The sequence below is a fragment of the Haliotis cracherodii genome, unplaced genomic scaffold, assembly GCF_022045235.1.
Source record: "Haliotis cracherodii isolate W230 unplaced genomic scaffold, xgHalCrac1.p SCAF_1, whole genome shotgun sequence".
NCBI lineage: Eukaryota > Metazoa > Mollusca > Gastropoda > Lepetellida > Haliotidae > Haliotis > Haliotis cracherodii.
Window position 1 is genome coordinate 28647487 of NW_027266264.1, and position 16498 is coordinate 28663984.

Below are 16498 nucleotides of genomic sequence, written 5' to 3' on the forward strand. Positions count from 1 at the left end.
ACGCGCGAACACACACCCGCACGCACGCACACAAACACACGCACACACACACGCACGCACGCACGCACGCACGCACGCACGCACACAACCGTATGCATGACGTAGGTCGCTATATAAATGTAACAATCTGTAACGGGATATAAACCCCATGTCACCTCACCTCACCTATCCCTGACAACGAGTCAGTTTACAATGTATGTTCAGCTCCTTGAGGAGTACACAATGACATCGAAGGTGATTTCGTGAACTGTGACGCAAAGTGTGTAGCACTGTTGGAAACACGTGGATGTGCAGGTCTCTGCATGTTTAATATCAGTGTCGAACTAGCCTATTATGCTGCTGCTTTCATCACTCGTCATCTTCATCCTCATCTTCATCCTCTTCCTTCGGCGGAGTCAAGGCTTCCACCACGATGTTAGAGCTCTAAAATTGTAAGACGTCAACCATGAGGAAGTCGCTGAAACTGACAACTAATTCAAATTATCCCGAAATAAGACCTTCACTAACATCTATATAATGTTGACTGGTTGGTTGGTTTGTTGTTTAACGCCGCACTCAGCAATATTCCAGCTTTATGACGGCGGTCTGAAAATAATCGAGTCTGGACCAGACAATCCAGTGATTGATATCATGAGCATCGATCCAACAACAACCCACAACCTCACCAGAATGTCAAATGAGATGTTTCATTGTGTTCATATCAAATCACCTGTAACATGTGGATGCCAAATTTGAGGAGTTTTTTCAGCGCACATTGCAATACCCATGCATATTTCTTACCATTTAATAACCACCAAGATGTGTAACGTTTTATGTTTTGTTTGTTTGTTGTTTAACGCCGCACTCAGTACTATTCCAACTATATGATGTCGGTCTGTAAATTATAGTCTGGACCAGACAGTCCAGTGATTGACATCATGAGGATCGATCACCATAATTGGGATACGATGACATGTATCAACCAAGTCAGCGAGCCTGACCACCCGATCCCGTTCGTCACCTCTTACGACAAGCATAGTCGCCGTTTACAGCAAGCATGGGTTGCTGAAGACCTATTCTACCCTGGATCTTCACCGGTCCCATCTATATAATGTTTAACCTCATAATCGATTGGTATATATTATGAAACTTGTCCAGTTGGAAGACGACCAAATCTGTCCTATAAATGTTTTCCGGGTAGTACATCTTCATAGAATTTCTTGAGATCTAGTAGGCAATTTAAGATATCTTGAGATCTGATATATCGACATGAGACTTAACATCTTGATATCTGTTGTAAAGCTTGGCGTCACGTTGGGTAGCAACATCTTAACGCCACACCGACTTATGACCATGTTATAGTCACCGTACAATGGGCACTGCTTTTAGCAAATAACACCTCTGAATATGGAACGGGACATATGTTGGGGATATTTGTAGCCTGACAGTAATGTCCTTGCCGGCAGAAAAGGGTGAAACTGTTTTTTTTTCTATTCTAACTGATTTGACACAAGAACAAAATATTCGATAACATTACCGCCATGTTTTCCTACTGACCTTGACCTTAATTAACGTCTACCCAACAAAAGACAATAATATTTTGACAACCTCGGTTTCCAAGTTCACTGAATTTTGGTATCCAGAACAAATAGTGATGACAGGTGAAGCCGAGCCCCGACTTGAATGTGTTCGAGCTACGTACCCACACATAGAAGGCGGCCGCCCCCGCGCTGACCACTCGGACACCGTCCACGGTATATCTATCCAACAACCGCTTGGCCTGTTTGGCACGCCATGTACTGAGATCTCCAACGTTGAAGTTTTTGATGCGGATGATGATGCCCCTTCTCCCAGGGAGACGAAGCATCGTCTGTACTCGCTGCCATATCTGGATCAATACAAACATCCTTATTTGAAATGCAAAATGTTTTGTTTGGATTCTTATACTTTCAAAATACCCATACACCATTCATGCCAAAATATTTTATCCTTGTTGGGAACATTTTTTTTTTTGTATTTAGAAGATAATCCACGCTAAAAACTTAAGAAGCGACGAACATTTTGCAGGAGATGAGTACCGATTGAAGTCTTATAACAAAATGTCCCATAATAAGAACACTATTTTAAAATACCAAATTCCAGTAATTGAAAAATGAACTTCACTGAGTGGTGTATGTCATCATATCCCAATTTCATAGGTCGATGCTCATGGTGTCAGACCCGTGAAGATCCGGGGTAAAATAGGTTTTCAGCAACCCATGCTTAGGCGACTAAAGGGATCGGATGGTCAGACTCGCTGACTTGGTTGATGCATGTCATCGTATTCCAATGGCGTGGATCGATGCTCATGATGTCAATCACTGAATTGTCTGGTCCAGACTCGAATATTTACAGACCGCCGTCATATTGCAGGATTATTGCTTAGTGAGGCGTTAAACAACAAAGCAACCAACATTGGGCGTAAAAACAAAATAGCGCTGGTAAATACTATGTGCATGGATCACTGAATATCAGTGATGGCATCAGGTGTTCGCAGAAAGGGTAAGCCTGTCCTGCCCTTTACAGACCGCAGTCATATTGCAGGATTATTGCTTAGTGTGGCGTTAAACAACACACACTCACACACAAAAATTATGATGACAATCACTGGATTGTCTGGACCAGACTCGATTATTTACAGACCCTCATGATAAAGATGGAATATTGCGCCGTTAACAAACATACAAACAACCAAGTAGCATGTTTGTATTAATATATCAACTATATTTTACACAGACGCCTTAAAACCACTGTTTCTGTAGTTCTTTTTTACCGAGACCACCGACACAAAGAAACAAAATCTCTAAAGTAATACTCAATTATTTAAGCTGGCTTCCTTGTCCTACCTGGAGATCTGCCTTCTTCTCGCCCAGCAGTATATAGGTCGCCATGACGGATTCGTGGCTGTGCACGGTGGGGTGGTTGTAGCGGTGGATCTCCGACACGGTGGACGGCTTGAGTTCCAGGACAACACTCAGATACTTCTGAAGCCTCTTCTGCTGGTACAGGTAGCGCTCGGCTCGCCTCATCACCTCTGAGTCATCGAGTTCAGGGGCCACGGGTGACTTCCGGGAGCGATTCAGCAGTCGCTCAACTTCCTTCAGATCATTCTCCTTCATCGCTTTCTCTGCCGCTGTGGAAACAACGTGCATAACAATAGGATGATATATTCTTTTGCGGAGGTCATAATCTTGATACATTGACATGTGGTATATTTTGATCTTTCATAAAATGTAAATAGGGGATATCATTTTGGTGAGATCACGCGTTATTCCGAGGACACCCCAAAATCAGCCGTGGATTAAAAAAACGGACAGGGAAAAGGTCGACACAGTGTTCTGTGATCAACGATTTGTTCGTCTTTAACATCAATGGAGACCCGTAATGATCCAGGATAGAATAGGTCTTCAGCAACCCATGCTTGCCGCAAAAAGCGACTATGCTTGTCGACAAAAGGCGGGTGGTCAGGCTCGCTGACTTGGCTGATGCATGTCATCGTATCCCATTGTCGGGGATCGATGCTCATGACGTCAATCACTGGATTGACTGGTCCAGACTAGATTATTTACAGACCGTCGTCATATAGCTGGAATATTGCTGAGTGCGGTGTTAAACAACAAACAAACAAAACATCAGTGGAAAAGTGCCCTCCTTCAAAGAATAAAACAGTAAATAGAAATACCCTTTTCATAAACAGTAAACAGAATTACCCTTTTCATAAAGTTTGACGAGGCGTTTCCTCGCCTTTATGACATCTTCGTGGTCCTGAAGCCCGTTTGCTTCACACTCAATTATCGCTTTCTCCAACTCTTCCAGGTTCTTGTCGCCCATGGCTTTCTTCAAGTTCGCCAACAACTGGTCTGGGTCCAAGTCATCTGTGAGAATAGAACAGGAACAGTGTTGATAAATTACGGTACCATACTTACGAAAGGTGACTTGTAACCTAAAATATATACTAATGTATTTGAACCCATTTGATGACGAGGAACGCCTCCATGGTCTGGTGGTACAGCGTCTGCCCGGAGAGCGGAAGGTAGTGGGTTCGATCCCCGGTCGCATCATACCAAAAGACGTTAAACGACAGTACTTGTTACCGTGCCTGGCGCTCGGCATTTAGGGGCTAAAACAAGGACTGGTCGGCTCGGAGTCTAGCTAGCAACACTGTTCACTAAAAAGGACTTGTGTATTCATATTAACAGTGGCGATGTAGCATTGCATTACTAGTATTCAACGTATCAGTGAATGAATGAATATTCCGTGGTACCAGTGTATTATAGAAATCCGTGGCTAGAATACTACTGAGTGCGGCGTTAAACAACAAACAAACAAAATGTTACTGCGAGTAGGTAGTCGTACCATCACTTCCTTTTCTCAGCCGTTTGAGCTTCCTCTTGGCGGTGGCCAGGTCATCGTCATCGTCAGACAGGTCCGCCTTCTCAAACTCCTCTATTGCCTTCTCCAGTTCGTCAAGATCTTCACGCTTTAATGCCTCCTTCAGTTGCTTCCGAATTCGCTTCTGAAGCAAGCGACAGTTTAAGCGCTAATTAATATTAAAAATGAGTTTTAAGGGCGTATCCCGATTACATGCAATATACCGAACAATTAATTCAAGGTAACTGACCGACCAGAGCCATTCACAATCACCAACCTATCTGTACAGTTGGTATGTTCTCTTCCTTACGTGCAGGGGCGGTCGGGTAGCCTAGTGGTGAAAGCATTCGCTCGTCACGCCGCAGACCCGGGTTCGATTCCCGACATGGGTACAAACCAATGTGTGAAGCCCATTTCTGGTGTCCCCCACCCTGATATTACTGGAATATTTCTAAAAGCGGCGTAAAACCTCACTCACTCACTCACTCCTTACATGCATCTAATAGTATTGATAATGTTTTAATAATACATAAAACGTGGTCATTCCGGGTTTGAATAGATCGCCAGCAACATATGCTGTTCGCCAGGGGCGGCCAAATGCACCTTCAACGTTTTTCTTTACTTATCAGCAGCAGAATATCTGCACTTGTACACAGCATGCATAATTCTGTAAATGCACTGTCGTGTCACTGAATGTTCTGGTTCATCGATCACTTGATTGTCTGGTTTGTTTACATTGCACTGCTGTGTGGCAATACATACATTTTTTTTTATGCAAACTGAGAGCATGACAGGTGTTATCGGTAGGACAGGACATGCTTACTTTTTTCGCAAACACCTGACGTCATCATTGATTTTCAGTGGTCCATTCATATACATTTACCAGCTCTTTTGCCCTCTACGCCAAAATGAATTTGTTTCGGCGGAAAATCTAGACTGGTTATATTTTGCATTGTGAATATATAATATACAATTAGATATGATATAATAGAAGACCCAGGGATACTTTTCTGTGGTGTCTGTCGTAGAGGAATATGTGAACAGAATTTTCTACATCGTGTAATCGTTTTGAACTACGCTCTCTACTGAAAAAAAGATTGACATTCAAGCAAATATGCAGGTGGTAGCTGTCAATTGACACTGATAAAACTAGAATGGTTGGTTGGTTGGTTGTTGAACGCCGCACTCAGCAATACTCCAGCTATATGATGGCGGTCTGTGAAATAATCGAGTCTGGACCAGACAATCCAGTGATTGACATCATGCGCATCGATCCACGCAATTGGGATCGATGACATGCATCAACCAAGTCAGCGAGCCTGACAACCCGATCCCGTTAGTAGCCTCCTACGACAAGCATAGTCGCCTTTTACGGCAAGCATGGCTTATTGAAGATCTATTCTACCCCGATTATGTTTTTAAATGGTATTCTATTTGTCCATTGCTAATCACCAATCAGTGTTAATTAACTGTTGGCTTCCCTTGTCAATATTTCCGCCGTTGTCATTTTATTACTTTTGTGTTTTTACATGTACATATATCTGCTCTCTGCATCCTAGCATCCATTTACACGATGAAGGAGTATACTAGTACTCCGAAACGTTGTTCCTCATGAAATAGCAGTTGACATCCATTTTCTCTCTTAATCGTGATTATCTCTTTAATATTTGTATTAACATAATGTTTTTTTCCAAATATATGATAACTCCATAAACATCACGTTACAGTAAACGTCATAACAGTATATACCATATAGTCGGTTATTATCCTCATATTTCCTGCAGTTATTAATACACTAACGTTAGGTATGTGAATACGTTGTTCACATGGAGTGCGTTACGCTCTGTAATACTCTTACCGACAACAGAGTCCTCAGTACGTTACTATAGTACAGCTAAACTGGTTTCGGGTGTACGTTGTCAGATTGATCTGATGTGTTTGTGTGTGTGTGTGTGTGTGTGTGTGGGGGGGGGGGGGGGGGGGTTGCTTAAGACACATTATCACATTGATATGTATTCAGACAGGGCCCAACAGCAACTGTTTTACAAGGCACACAGCGTCGTTCTATAACCATTTTGCATTTTATTTTTAAACAGATATTGTTTAAGAAGCACATATGCCATGCTCACCACACCCTACAAATGTCAAGTCGTAGGCCGCTCATTATGTAGAAGTGTAGGACATATGTCAACATGAACGACGAGGACGCCTATTAAATAAAGCTTCACACAAATGGACACCTATTCGTCAAAAGGGCGATGATATGTTCTCAACAACCCCATGACTGTCTATATCGATTGTGTCTCTTCTAGGTAATGCGACGACAGTACCTACCCACTTCCAAGTAAAAACCCATTGGCTTGATTGAGCTATACAAACACCTCGCCTATTCGTCCATATGTGTGAGGGAGGTTTGTTGTGTGGGCTGAGTACGCAGGTCACAGTTCTGTACTTTCCACCTGAATGATCTTTGTTCCCCAACAGCGAATGACGCGTTGAAATGTATTGCCCTTTCATGAAAAGCCATGTTCTCTTTTCAAACGGGCAAGTGTTACCGATCGTGTTCCCTTGCATAGCATTTCTAAATATGTTGATATTTCTCAGCGTCGATTTCAGTATGTTGGTTGGTTTGTTGTTGAACGCCGCACTCAGCAATATTCCAGCTTTATGACGGCGGTCTGTAAGTAATCGAGCATGTGCCAGCCAATCCAGTGATTGATATCATGAGCATCGATCCACGAAATTGGGATGGATGACATGCATCAACCAAGTCAGCGAGCCTTACCACCGCCTCTTACGACAAGACTATGTCGCCTTTTACGGCAAGCATGGGTTACTGAAGACCTATTCTACCCCGGATCTTCACGGGTCGGTTTCCGTATGTGCAGGGCCTTACAGTACCAGCTTCGTACCTTTATACTAGACACAGTTAAAAGGATGCCATACATATGTATTGGGACATGTATAAGGGTGAACATAAGACAACCCTGTGCAGTTTACATAACGTTATATTGGCGATTGGAAACAAATCTATCCAGTATATATCTAAATAATGTGTTAAAACTGTATTGCAAACAGTAGCTTTAATACATATCAGAGTTTTTATTTCCTCCAAGTTTCAGGCCATTAGCTTTAATATATACTAATGGAAAATGTGTCTACCAACTTGAAATATTTTCAGAGATATATATCTGCGTATATCGATTTCACATATATTGTTTATCCATTCAAAAGGTTTTATGTAAGACATATCCAAATTTGAAAGCAACAAAGACAAACACTATGTCTGATGCAATTTCCTATTTCCTAAATAGAATTTGGAACCGTACGCGCAGCGTGAGGTTTCAAATGTTACATTTAGTGCGGTTAAATCTACAGACAACTAGCTCTACATTGAAAACACAGTATGTGTATGTCCACTCTACCATGACTAAATAAAACGTGAACTCTTTGGTGTTAGCAAATATATTGAGTGAAGCGACATGGGTTGAGTACAATGTTATCAGTGGGTTGTCGATCTGAATTACGGAATCACCGACGACAGCCTTTGACAAAATACGGCGTGTTACTTCATTCGAACATATGACAGAAGAAATGAAGTCATGATAGAACACTGTTTTATCGTGAAATAAACCACACTTCGTTCTTCATTTTTCTTTGCGATTTATCGCGTAGCTATCTCATAGTTGTAGATATAATTATTTAGATATGCCTACCGACAATGACTGAAAGAAGTACCATTCTATGAATACATATAAGCTTCCGATGAGATGGTTTCAATCAGAGGGGGTTTATTGTGAATTGAAAACCTCTGATTTAGTAATTTCCAAATTCATTGTAGAATTGTACTATATTTGTCCTTGTTATTATACGTGAACGGTTGACTTGCCTTTGCATGTGTTTGTGAAGGGTGCCCCCGGTGGGGCAGGATATATAATAATGTATAATTATATATACACAGTAATATGGCTATAATTCCGATATTGTGGTAATATGGATTACTTATAGCTCAAGGCATCTGTGCATCCAAATGTTACACAATAGATCTTCTCTCAACATGACATGTACAACAATACACTCTTGCTATGGTGACGCAATGACATGGAAAAAGCAAAGACTTACCTCATCATCAGACCCGAAATCCCCCTTGTTGTTGGTCAAGAGATAGTTGACGACATTGACCTTTCCCTTGCTGTCCTGACCATAGATCTGCAGTGCAAATTCGCCATTGTCCACGTCTTCCGGTACGGTGACCTTGAATTTGACCTTGTCATCTTTCGTCTCCTTCTCGACACATTGCTGTAATTTCCCTGGTTCAAGGTCATTATGGCGGAGATTAGCCTCAAGCTGTTTATCCTCACTGAGCTTAAAGTGGAACTCACATGGTTTGTTTTTAACAGTTTCAACAATTGCCTCGGACTCAGAGGGTGATAGCAGGCCAAAGTCTTTAGCCGTACGACCAAAGCCGAACCCGATGTCAGGATTGATTGGGAATAGGTTTTTATTCTGTGACACCTCTTTGCAGTCAATCATGAATGCAACTATTGGTAATTTTGATTTTCCGCCGATATAAATAACAGTTTTATAGATACCAACAACATGGAAACGATAATAAAGTTTCTTTTGTTTCTCTGTTGATTCAAACAAAACGCAGCGGGGGAGTTTAACACTGTCCGGTAAAGTACCCTCAGAACGTTTTTCGTCAAAAAATAACTCATAAGTGATGTCAGATTTGCATTCGGTATCATGCTCAAAGGCAATAACTGTTCGACCTCCGTCAGGAACAAGAACAGACTTGTGGTCACTAGTGAGAGTCATATCAGAACTGGTGAAATATGGATGTCTAAAATAAGGCACATCCATGAACTTGTCGACTGTCCAGGGCTTGCCCAGCAGCTGCCATTCTTGACGGTCAGCAAGACAGAAGTACACAAACTGGTCAGGATCGGTCAAGAACCAAAACTCTTTGATTCCAGAAACTTGTTTCCCTTTCGAAGATGCCTGTTTCTCTCGCTTTTGTTGACCTTGGGCTTCGATCTTCATCCATCGTCCAGCATCGTAGCCCATGATGCCAGTGTAGGACCACAGTGCATGTACCAACCTCCACTCCCCATCCACATAAACAGCGTTCCAGTCACTGTAGAGTTCACTGGCATCCGTGTCCCCTACCTCATAGTTCACACTCTTCCCCTTGCCGTGGACAATCACGCATGGCAAGCCAGCAGCCCTGGAATCAGGATTGATTTGAAAATACAGGACTTTGTTTCTTGAACAATATTTACATTTCCTATAATCGTTGTCTCTGTAATTTTCTCTTCACAAAATCATGGTCTGTGCAAGACGTGAAAAGAATCAAGTGTGATGATGGTGTGAATCTTTTAATTACCTAGCGGTGCATTATAAGATATATTAATGCTAAGAAAATTCATGCTGCAGTTCGAATCCCTTTAGATGCTTAAATATGATCAGGGGATATTTCACCCTGTTTTAACTCCACACGGATGAGAAGATACCCATAACACTTAATAGTATAATATAGCGCACTACAAAACTAGCAATATGTTTCTATGTTTTAACTCCGTGGTCTAGTGGGAGAGCGGAGGGTCTGGGGTTCGAACATACCAAAAGACGTTAAAAGATGGTACTTCTTGTTACCCTGCCTGACGATCGACATAAATAGGCCAAAACAAGGACTGGTCGGTTCGGAGTAAGTATATTGTGTCTGAGTGTCCTTTTCATGTTAAACTACGGCATAGTGTCTCAGTCGGCTAGGACTTTATATCGGCATCAGTCCGGACCAGCACAAGCAGCCACACCCACACACAAACGTGCATGCACGTCGCAACATAGGTGCAGTAATCTTGGACGCGAAGCTAAACCCCATTTCACCTCACCTTACCTTTAAACATACAACGCTACGCGAGCAGGGAGCAGTCACTGGTTCACCTTTCACATCAACAAGGATGGCAATGGTGGCTACATTCACCTACCTACAAAGTAGGGCAAAGAAGTCCGTGTACCACCCCTTCTTCAACTTGATGAGTTTCATGTGGCCACGAGGCGTGTGGGGGTCGGTCACGCCCTTGTAGAATTGTTTCTCGATATTCAGGCTCCCAACGAGGTAGAATATTGCTCGGAGCTTCTGCAGATCTGTCTTTAAGTCTTTCGTCAACGTCGTCAGGAGCTCCTCATAGGTTGTATCGTCCTTAATGATAATCTGTAACGTTGAAGCAGACTTTAGGGCACAGTCATGGTTGTTAAGGAATGTTCGTTAATTCACACACATAAGCTACTATGCGTTTCTTTTTAATATAAAAGGTCCAAGAACCTGATGAAGGTAATCAGTTGAATTTAAAAGGCGCTTTTAACGCTATTTCTGTTATATCACGATTTGATATGGGACGTAATTCCAAAGTAACTCAGGTAGTGGACGTCAGGTTGAACCCACGAGATCTGGTGTGGTGCTGATATATCTAGAATCATTACTGATACGAATCTGAGAATCGAACACCCATCACCAGTGAGAAAGGGACACAAAACTGCACAGCGAAATGCCTTGGCCATCTGTGTCCCTTTAGTCAGAGAAGAGATTTATTTTGTAGATATGATCAAACATGGATACAGTGCGTGTATACAGAAAGAGTGAGTGGGTGAGTTGGGTTTAACGCCGCTTTTAACAGTATTCCAGTTATATCGCGGCGTGTCAGCTTCATGTGGGAGGAAAGCCCGAAGTGATGCAGGTCTAAGACGTTTACCACTTCGGTGAAACCCACGAGCACGGGTATGGTGCTGACAAACCTAGAAACATAATCGGGGCGAACCGGGATTCGAACCCAAAATCATAGGTTTCTGGCGTGCCCAAGGGACGCAACTCTGCACAGCGAATCGCGGCGCCCTAGACGACTGGGCCACCCATGCCCCCGTATACAGGAAGAGCATGTACCACGGATTACAAAGTTAAATCATACCCTAACATAATAAACTACTCCAGACAGAGAATTACGAAAACATTGGCAACAACAATATTCTTGAATATAAAATATCTTTGGTTACTTTGGAAGCAATTTTGTCAATTTCCTTATAATCCTCCGTGTCGAATATATCTTTCTTCTTGGATGTTGGTGGTTTTGGTTTTGGGTATCCATCCTCCGAATCTGGAACTTCGATCTGTAATAAAGTCATCAGGGTCAGATGCAGATTCACTATGCTGCACTGCACTGTTAACGGTGCATGTCTTGGTGTTGTGTTTAGTGTCTTGTGTGAGACCCGTAAAGCCACCATGTACTGTTACGCGTACAATCATATATTATCATTACGTACTATTAGTAACACTTTAATTAGCATTCAAACAAAGCTACGTTCGAACGGATTAAAACACAGTTCCTGGGGCTGTCACTTCGCCTGTCCACTTTTAAATTTAAACCCAGACAAAAACCGCCGGGCGAAAGAGTGAGTGGGTGAGTATGGTTTTACGCCGTTTTTGCAATGTTCCAGCAATATCACGGCGGGGCACACCAGAAATGGGCTTCTCACATTGTACCCATGTCGGGAATCGAACCCGGGTCTTCGGCGTGACGAGCCAACGCTTTAACCACTAGGCTACCCGACCGCCCGGGCGAAAGACATGTACGCCTGAAAATTGGATCTGACTAAAAAACTAGGCTGAAAACAGTTGTCGAAACACTGCAAACGTAAGACCACAAAACACAACTGTGATACCCGTATCAAATACATCACCATCGAATAAGCGTTTCTTGTTTGTCTCTTTTTAGCTACCATCAAACATGGGTGTATACTCTCTGTTGCTGGCAGTTTATTTTGATACCTATTTAACTGATCAAACCATTGCTAAGCTGAACATAAAAATACCGTTAAAACATGTTTGACCGTGCCTGATATGTCCACATGGAAAAAGGATTACAAGGATCCTTCTAACTAGAAATGTTTCAGTATCTGATGGCTTGGTGTATGAACCTACCTCGGATATGTCCGGATCATCCGTCAAGGCGTTGCTGGATCCACACCCCATGATGGAGACCAACACACGACGATCCTCAAGCCGTTAACATGGACCCGCTGAAATGCAGTTTGCTGTGTACATAATAAAGAGGTTACTATAAACACTCTATGTGAATCGGCAACAGCAGTTCAATTGATTCATGCATGCAGTGCCCCGACACAATATCGTCTCTGTTGCCAGTGCGTTTTTTACTGCTATAATAGCAGGTGGTCCGACACGCACTCTACGGTATAGACTGAGATTGGGATTTTCTTGTCATCCTAGTGCTAGGGTGCCGTCAAGGTACTGACTTTTTCCCCAACAAATTGACGTTAAATTGTTTAGACACGAATCAACGTTATCAACTGGATGTATGACTTTGATCAGGACATTGCAACTAAATATGACAGTTTGTTTATGAGTGCTTGTATGTTGGTTGTCATAATACCAGAAATAAACGACTGAAGGTTTGATAGGATATTCTGAGCGTCCAGGTGAGGACTGAATGTGACTAATTGCTTGGATATGTTTTCATGCGAGCAGTATTCACTGTTGTCAAGGCACTGATGCGTATTGAAGTTAAATAAACACAAGTACACAATTTAATAAGTCGTTATTCAGTTTTGTAACAACATGTAATAACTTACTAGCCCTACTCATTATTGAGCAGTATATATTGGTGAACTGCATGGCCGAATGCAGTTGTGTTTGTGATTTATTTCAACCATGAAACATGTGATACCATTCCGTTAATTGGTAACGAAAGATATTTTCAAATAAGTATTTCGACCTTGACCTTCACTCACGGTGGATTTTTCCGGTAGGGCAGGAGTGACAACCCGCTGGAGGAAGACCTGGTGTCCTCAGTGTAACGGTATAGTTATAGCCAATGTGGGTTCTGAAAAGTAGGGACTTTGTCCATACTTCTTGTGAGTGAGTATAGTTTTACGCCGCATTTAGCTATATTCCAGCAATATCACGGCAGGGGACACCTGAAATGGGCTTCACACATGTCGGGAATAGAACCTGGGTCTTCGGCCGTACGAGCGAACGCTTTAACCACTATGCTACCCGACCGCCCCCATACTTCTTGTGACAGAGATAGGTATACAAACAGCCCTATAACACTTACGTTATCAATCTAGCATAGGTTACTTGTATTTGGAATTTTAAACCGATATGATTAAGACAAGGTTGAAATTACACACGACAGCAAAAACAAATTAAACAACCTTCACATACAGTGGGGACTGTCCAGTTCGAACTCGATGGGACCGGTCCGGTTTGCGGCGAGATCCGGATTACACAGAGTACAAAAGGTTAGACGGAAGACGAAACGAAAAGCAACGATCATTCATCTTTATTCGCGTACACATACATTGTACATGGCATATTGACACGAGCTGGCATTACATACACATTAAAATATTTTTAACTTGAAAGATTTACTCAAAAGTCATTGAGAACGGACTGCTTATGTTTCTGAAGATTGATTTTCAAAATCGTGTCCTCAGTCCTACTTTTGAGGTGAAGTAAGTGATTCACCATCGTGGGATCATTCACTGTGGCAAAATGACGAATTGGCCTTAAAATCTTAAGAAAGCGTGGCGCTTTCCTAGAACTTGTCTCTTGTTTTCGGGATTAAATGTCTCTTTGAACTGCTGCTAAAAGTCTATTATTAGTTGTACATCTAAATACAGTAAACTACGGTTATAACGAACACGCTTATAACGAACTGACGGATATAACGAACTTACTTTTTGGGTCCCGACTATTTGCTGTTGTTATACTGTATATATGCTTATAACGAACTACGGTTATAACGAACTAAAATTAGTAGTCCCTTTGAGTTCGTTATAACCGTACTTTACTGTATGTATAATAAACCTGGTTACAGTAATATATGCACCACAAGGCCATACAGAGCTGTAACAATGTATATCAACATTGTGAGTGTAATTTATAACGTATCGTGTAGTAGGCTTATTTCAAGGCTATTAGTAAACTTTCAGTAACGACACGGTTTAAGTTTGATCCATTGCTATGACATTGTTCTTTTCTTGTTTCCACTCAACCGACGTGATTGCTGACGAATTTTCATACCCTGAACAAAATATACTAAAAACACCCAATTTACCTATTTGTAAAAACACCTTTAAGAAACATCATTATTTTTATTATGTCCCTACGTCTCGGGTGTGTGAGGCGGATTTCCTTACTACTAACAGAGTCCTCCCTCGCAGCAATGAGATAAAGACGTCAATTGGGTGATATCAACTCAACGCCTGGATACGGGAGTGACAAGTATGACAGGCGAAGTGCGTCCAAAACAGATTGGGTTTACAGAAGTCAATGTTGAAGTGGGAACTGTGGATCACGATCAGTTTCAAGCACAATCTCTTTCAAATTTAATTCCTCTCTTCACCTTTGCGCTCAAACGTTTGACTTTGCATTGCGTGTGTAACGTTGCCTTGCCTACCGTTTCAACAGTTTCTATTTCCCGCTAATTCGAACCCATAATTCGTATTAAGTCTCCATCACTAAAGAGCTTGCCCAATTTGCACTTAACTCGCAATATTGATTGCGTACGTTCACTCGTTCAGTATAGGTTGGTTTGCGATAAGTAGTTCAATGTTGTGTTTCCTGTTGGTTATCGTATTTATCCCATCCCATTTCTGAAGACTAAATGACACAGATTTATAAACAACATGGTATATTATACTGGGATATACCCAATTATATGATAAATACAAAAGAGAACAAAGGAAAGCTCAGAGAATATTCTAAATTGAAACCCTTTAATTTGTGATAAAAAGACAGTTTGGATCAAAGAGGAAGGTTCTGTTGTTCACTGGCTGATCTGACAAACGTGAGGTGTTCCTGTCTCCTGGTCATACGTCTGATGAGTGAGTGAGTGAGTGAGTGGATGGATGTGAGTGAGTTGGGTTTAACGCCGCTTTGAACAGTATTCCTGTTACAACGCCGCGTGTCAGCTTTATGCAGGAAGAAAGCCCGAACTGATGCCCGTCTCAGACGTTGACCATTTTGGTGAAACCAACGGGCACGAGCTGACACACCTAGAAACATAATCGGAGAGAACCGGGATTCAAACCCACGATCATAGGTTTCTGGCGTGCCCAAGGGACGCAACTTTGCACAGCGAATTGCGGCACCTTACACGACTATGCCATCCGTACCGCTAGAAAGTTCATGAGCAACATGTTTGGCCAAAAGTATTCCTGGAGGCAGATAGTCTTCTATTGCTACAAACTATCACCAAGTTGTTCTGAAAATTGTGAGACAGAATGTAACGCTTGGCCTAACTGCATCAGATCAGATTCCTTTTTGCAAAATTCTGTAAATATCCGTTCTGTAAGCTTCGGTTCCCATCATGGTACAATGTATGAATCCAATTCATTTTGTCTCCAGCAATAACATTGCTGAAATATAGCTTAAAGCGGGGTAAAACCACACTCACTCACTCACTCATTTTTTTCGGAATTCCCCACCGGACATTTTCTGTAATCTGTAACATACGGTATCTAAACATGTATGACTTACCCGCTGCGTTACATGTAACTTCCAACGAGATAACGCTGCTGCACACCCTGTACGTTCACACACATGGACACCACACCGTGCCAGGCAGCTGAATAGCTGGGTCTCGTAGCTACAACTATAACAAGGAGACTCGCGACGGTACTACCGTAAACTATCTTGTCCGTCTGGTGGCTGGCTTCACATTGTCCTGGTACGACTATGAACACTTTCTGATTCGACAAAGGAGTCAGTTACGTGGTATCATTAAATATTGATTCATAGTGAGTGAGTGAGTGAGTGAGTGAGTGAGTATGGTTTTACGCCGCTTTTAGCAATATTCCAGCAATATCACGGCGGGGATCACCAGAAATGGGCTATTGATTCATAAACACATGCACATGATATAGTCGGAATCGTACAGTCGTCTCTGCTTTATGCAAATATTTCTATTGGATTAGAAATGGTTTTGTCGCTTTATCATTTTATTTTATTTTATTTTATTTTATTTTATTTTATTTTATTTTATTATTTTATTTTATTTTATTTTATTTTATTTTATTTTATTTTATT

General features: G+C 41.8%; 1 protein-coding gene across 2 annotated transcripts; it reads right to left on the bottom strand.

Annotated features, from left to right (window-relative positions):
* Positions 1-60: 60 nt before the first annotated feature.
* LOC139462803 (lim and transglutaminase domain protein ltd-1-like) lies at positions 61-16019 on the bottom strand. 2 transcript variants are annotated; one of them, XM_071244539.1, is made up of 10 exons: positions 15950-16019; positions 12368-12465; positions 11443-11556; positions 10380-10606; positions 8512-9616; positions 4375-4534; positions 3729-3893; positions 2865-3151; positions 1682-1867; positions 61-423 (listed from the first exon to the last, which is right to left on the bottom strand). In XM_071244539.1, the coding sequence occupies exons 2-10, from the start codon at positions 12416-12418 to the stop codon at positions 349-351; spliced, it is 2370 nt and encodes a 789-aa protein (XP_071100640.1). In that variant the 5' UTR covers positions 12419-12465; positions 15950-16019; the 3' UTR covers positions 61-348. The 2 variants fall into 2 exon arrangements, with proteins under 2 accessions (XP_071100640.1, XP_071100641.1); XM_071244540.1 differs by having other exon boundaries at positions 12368-12480.
* Positions 16020-16498: the final 479 nt, after the last annotated feature.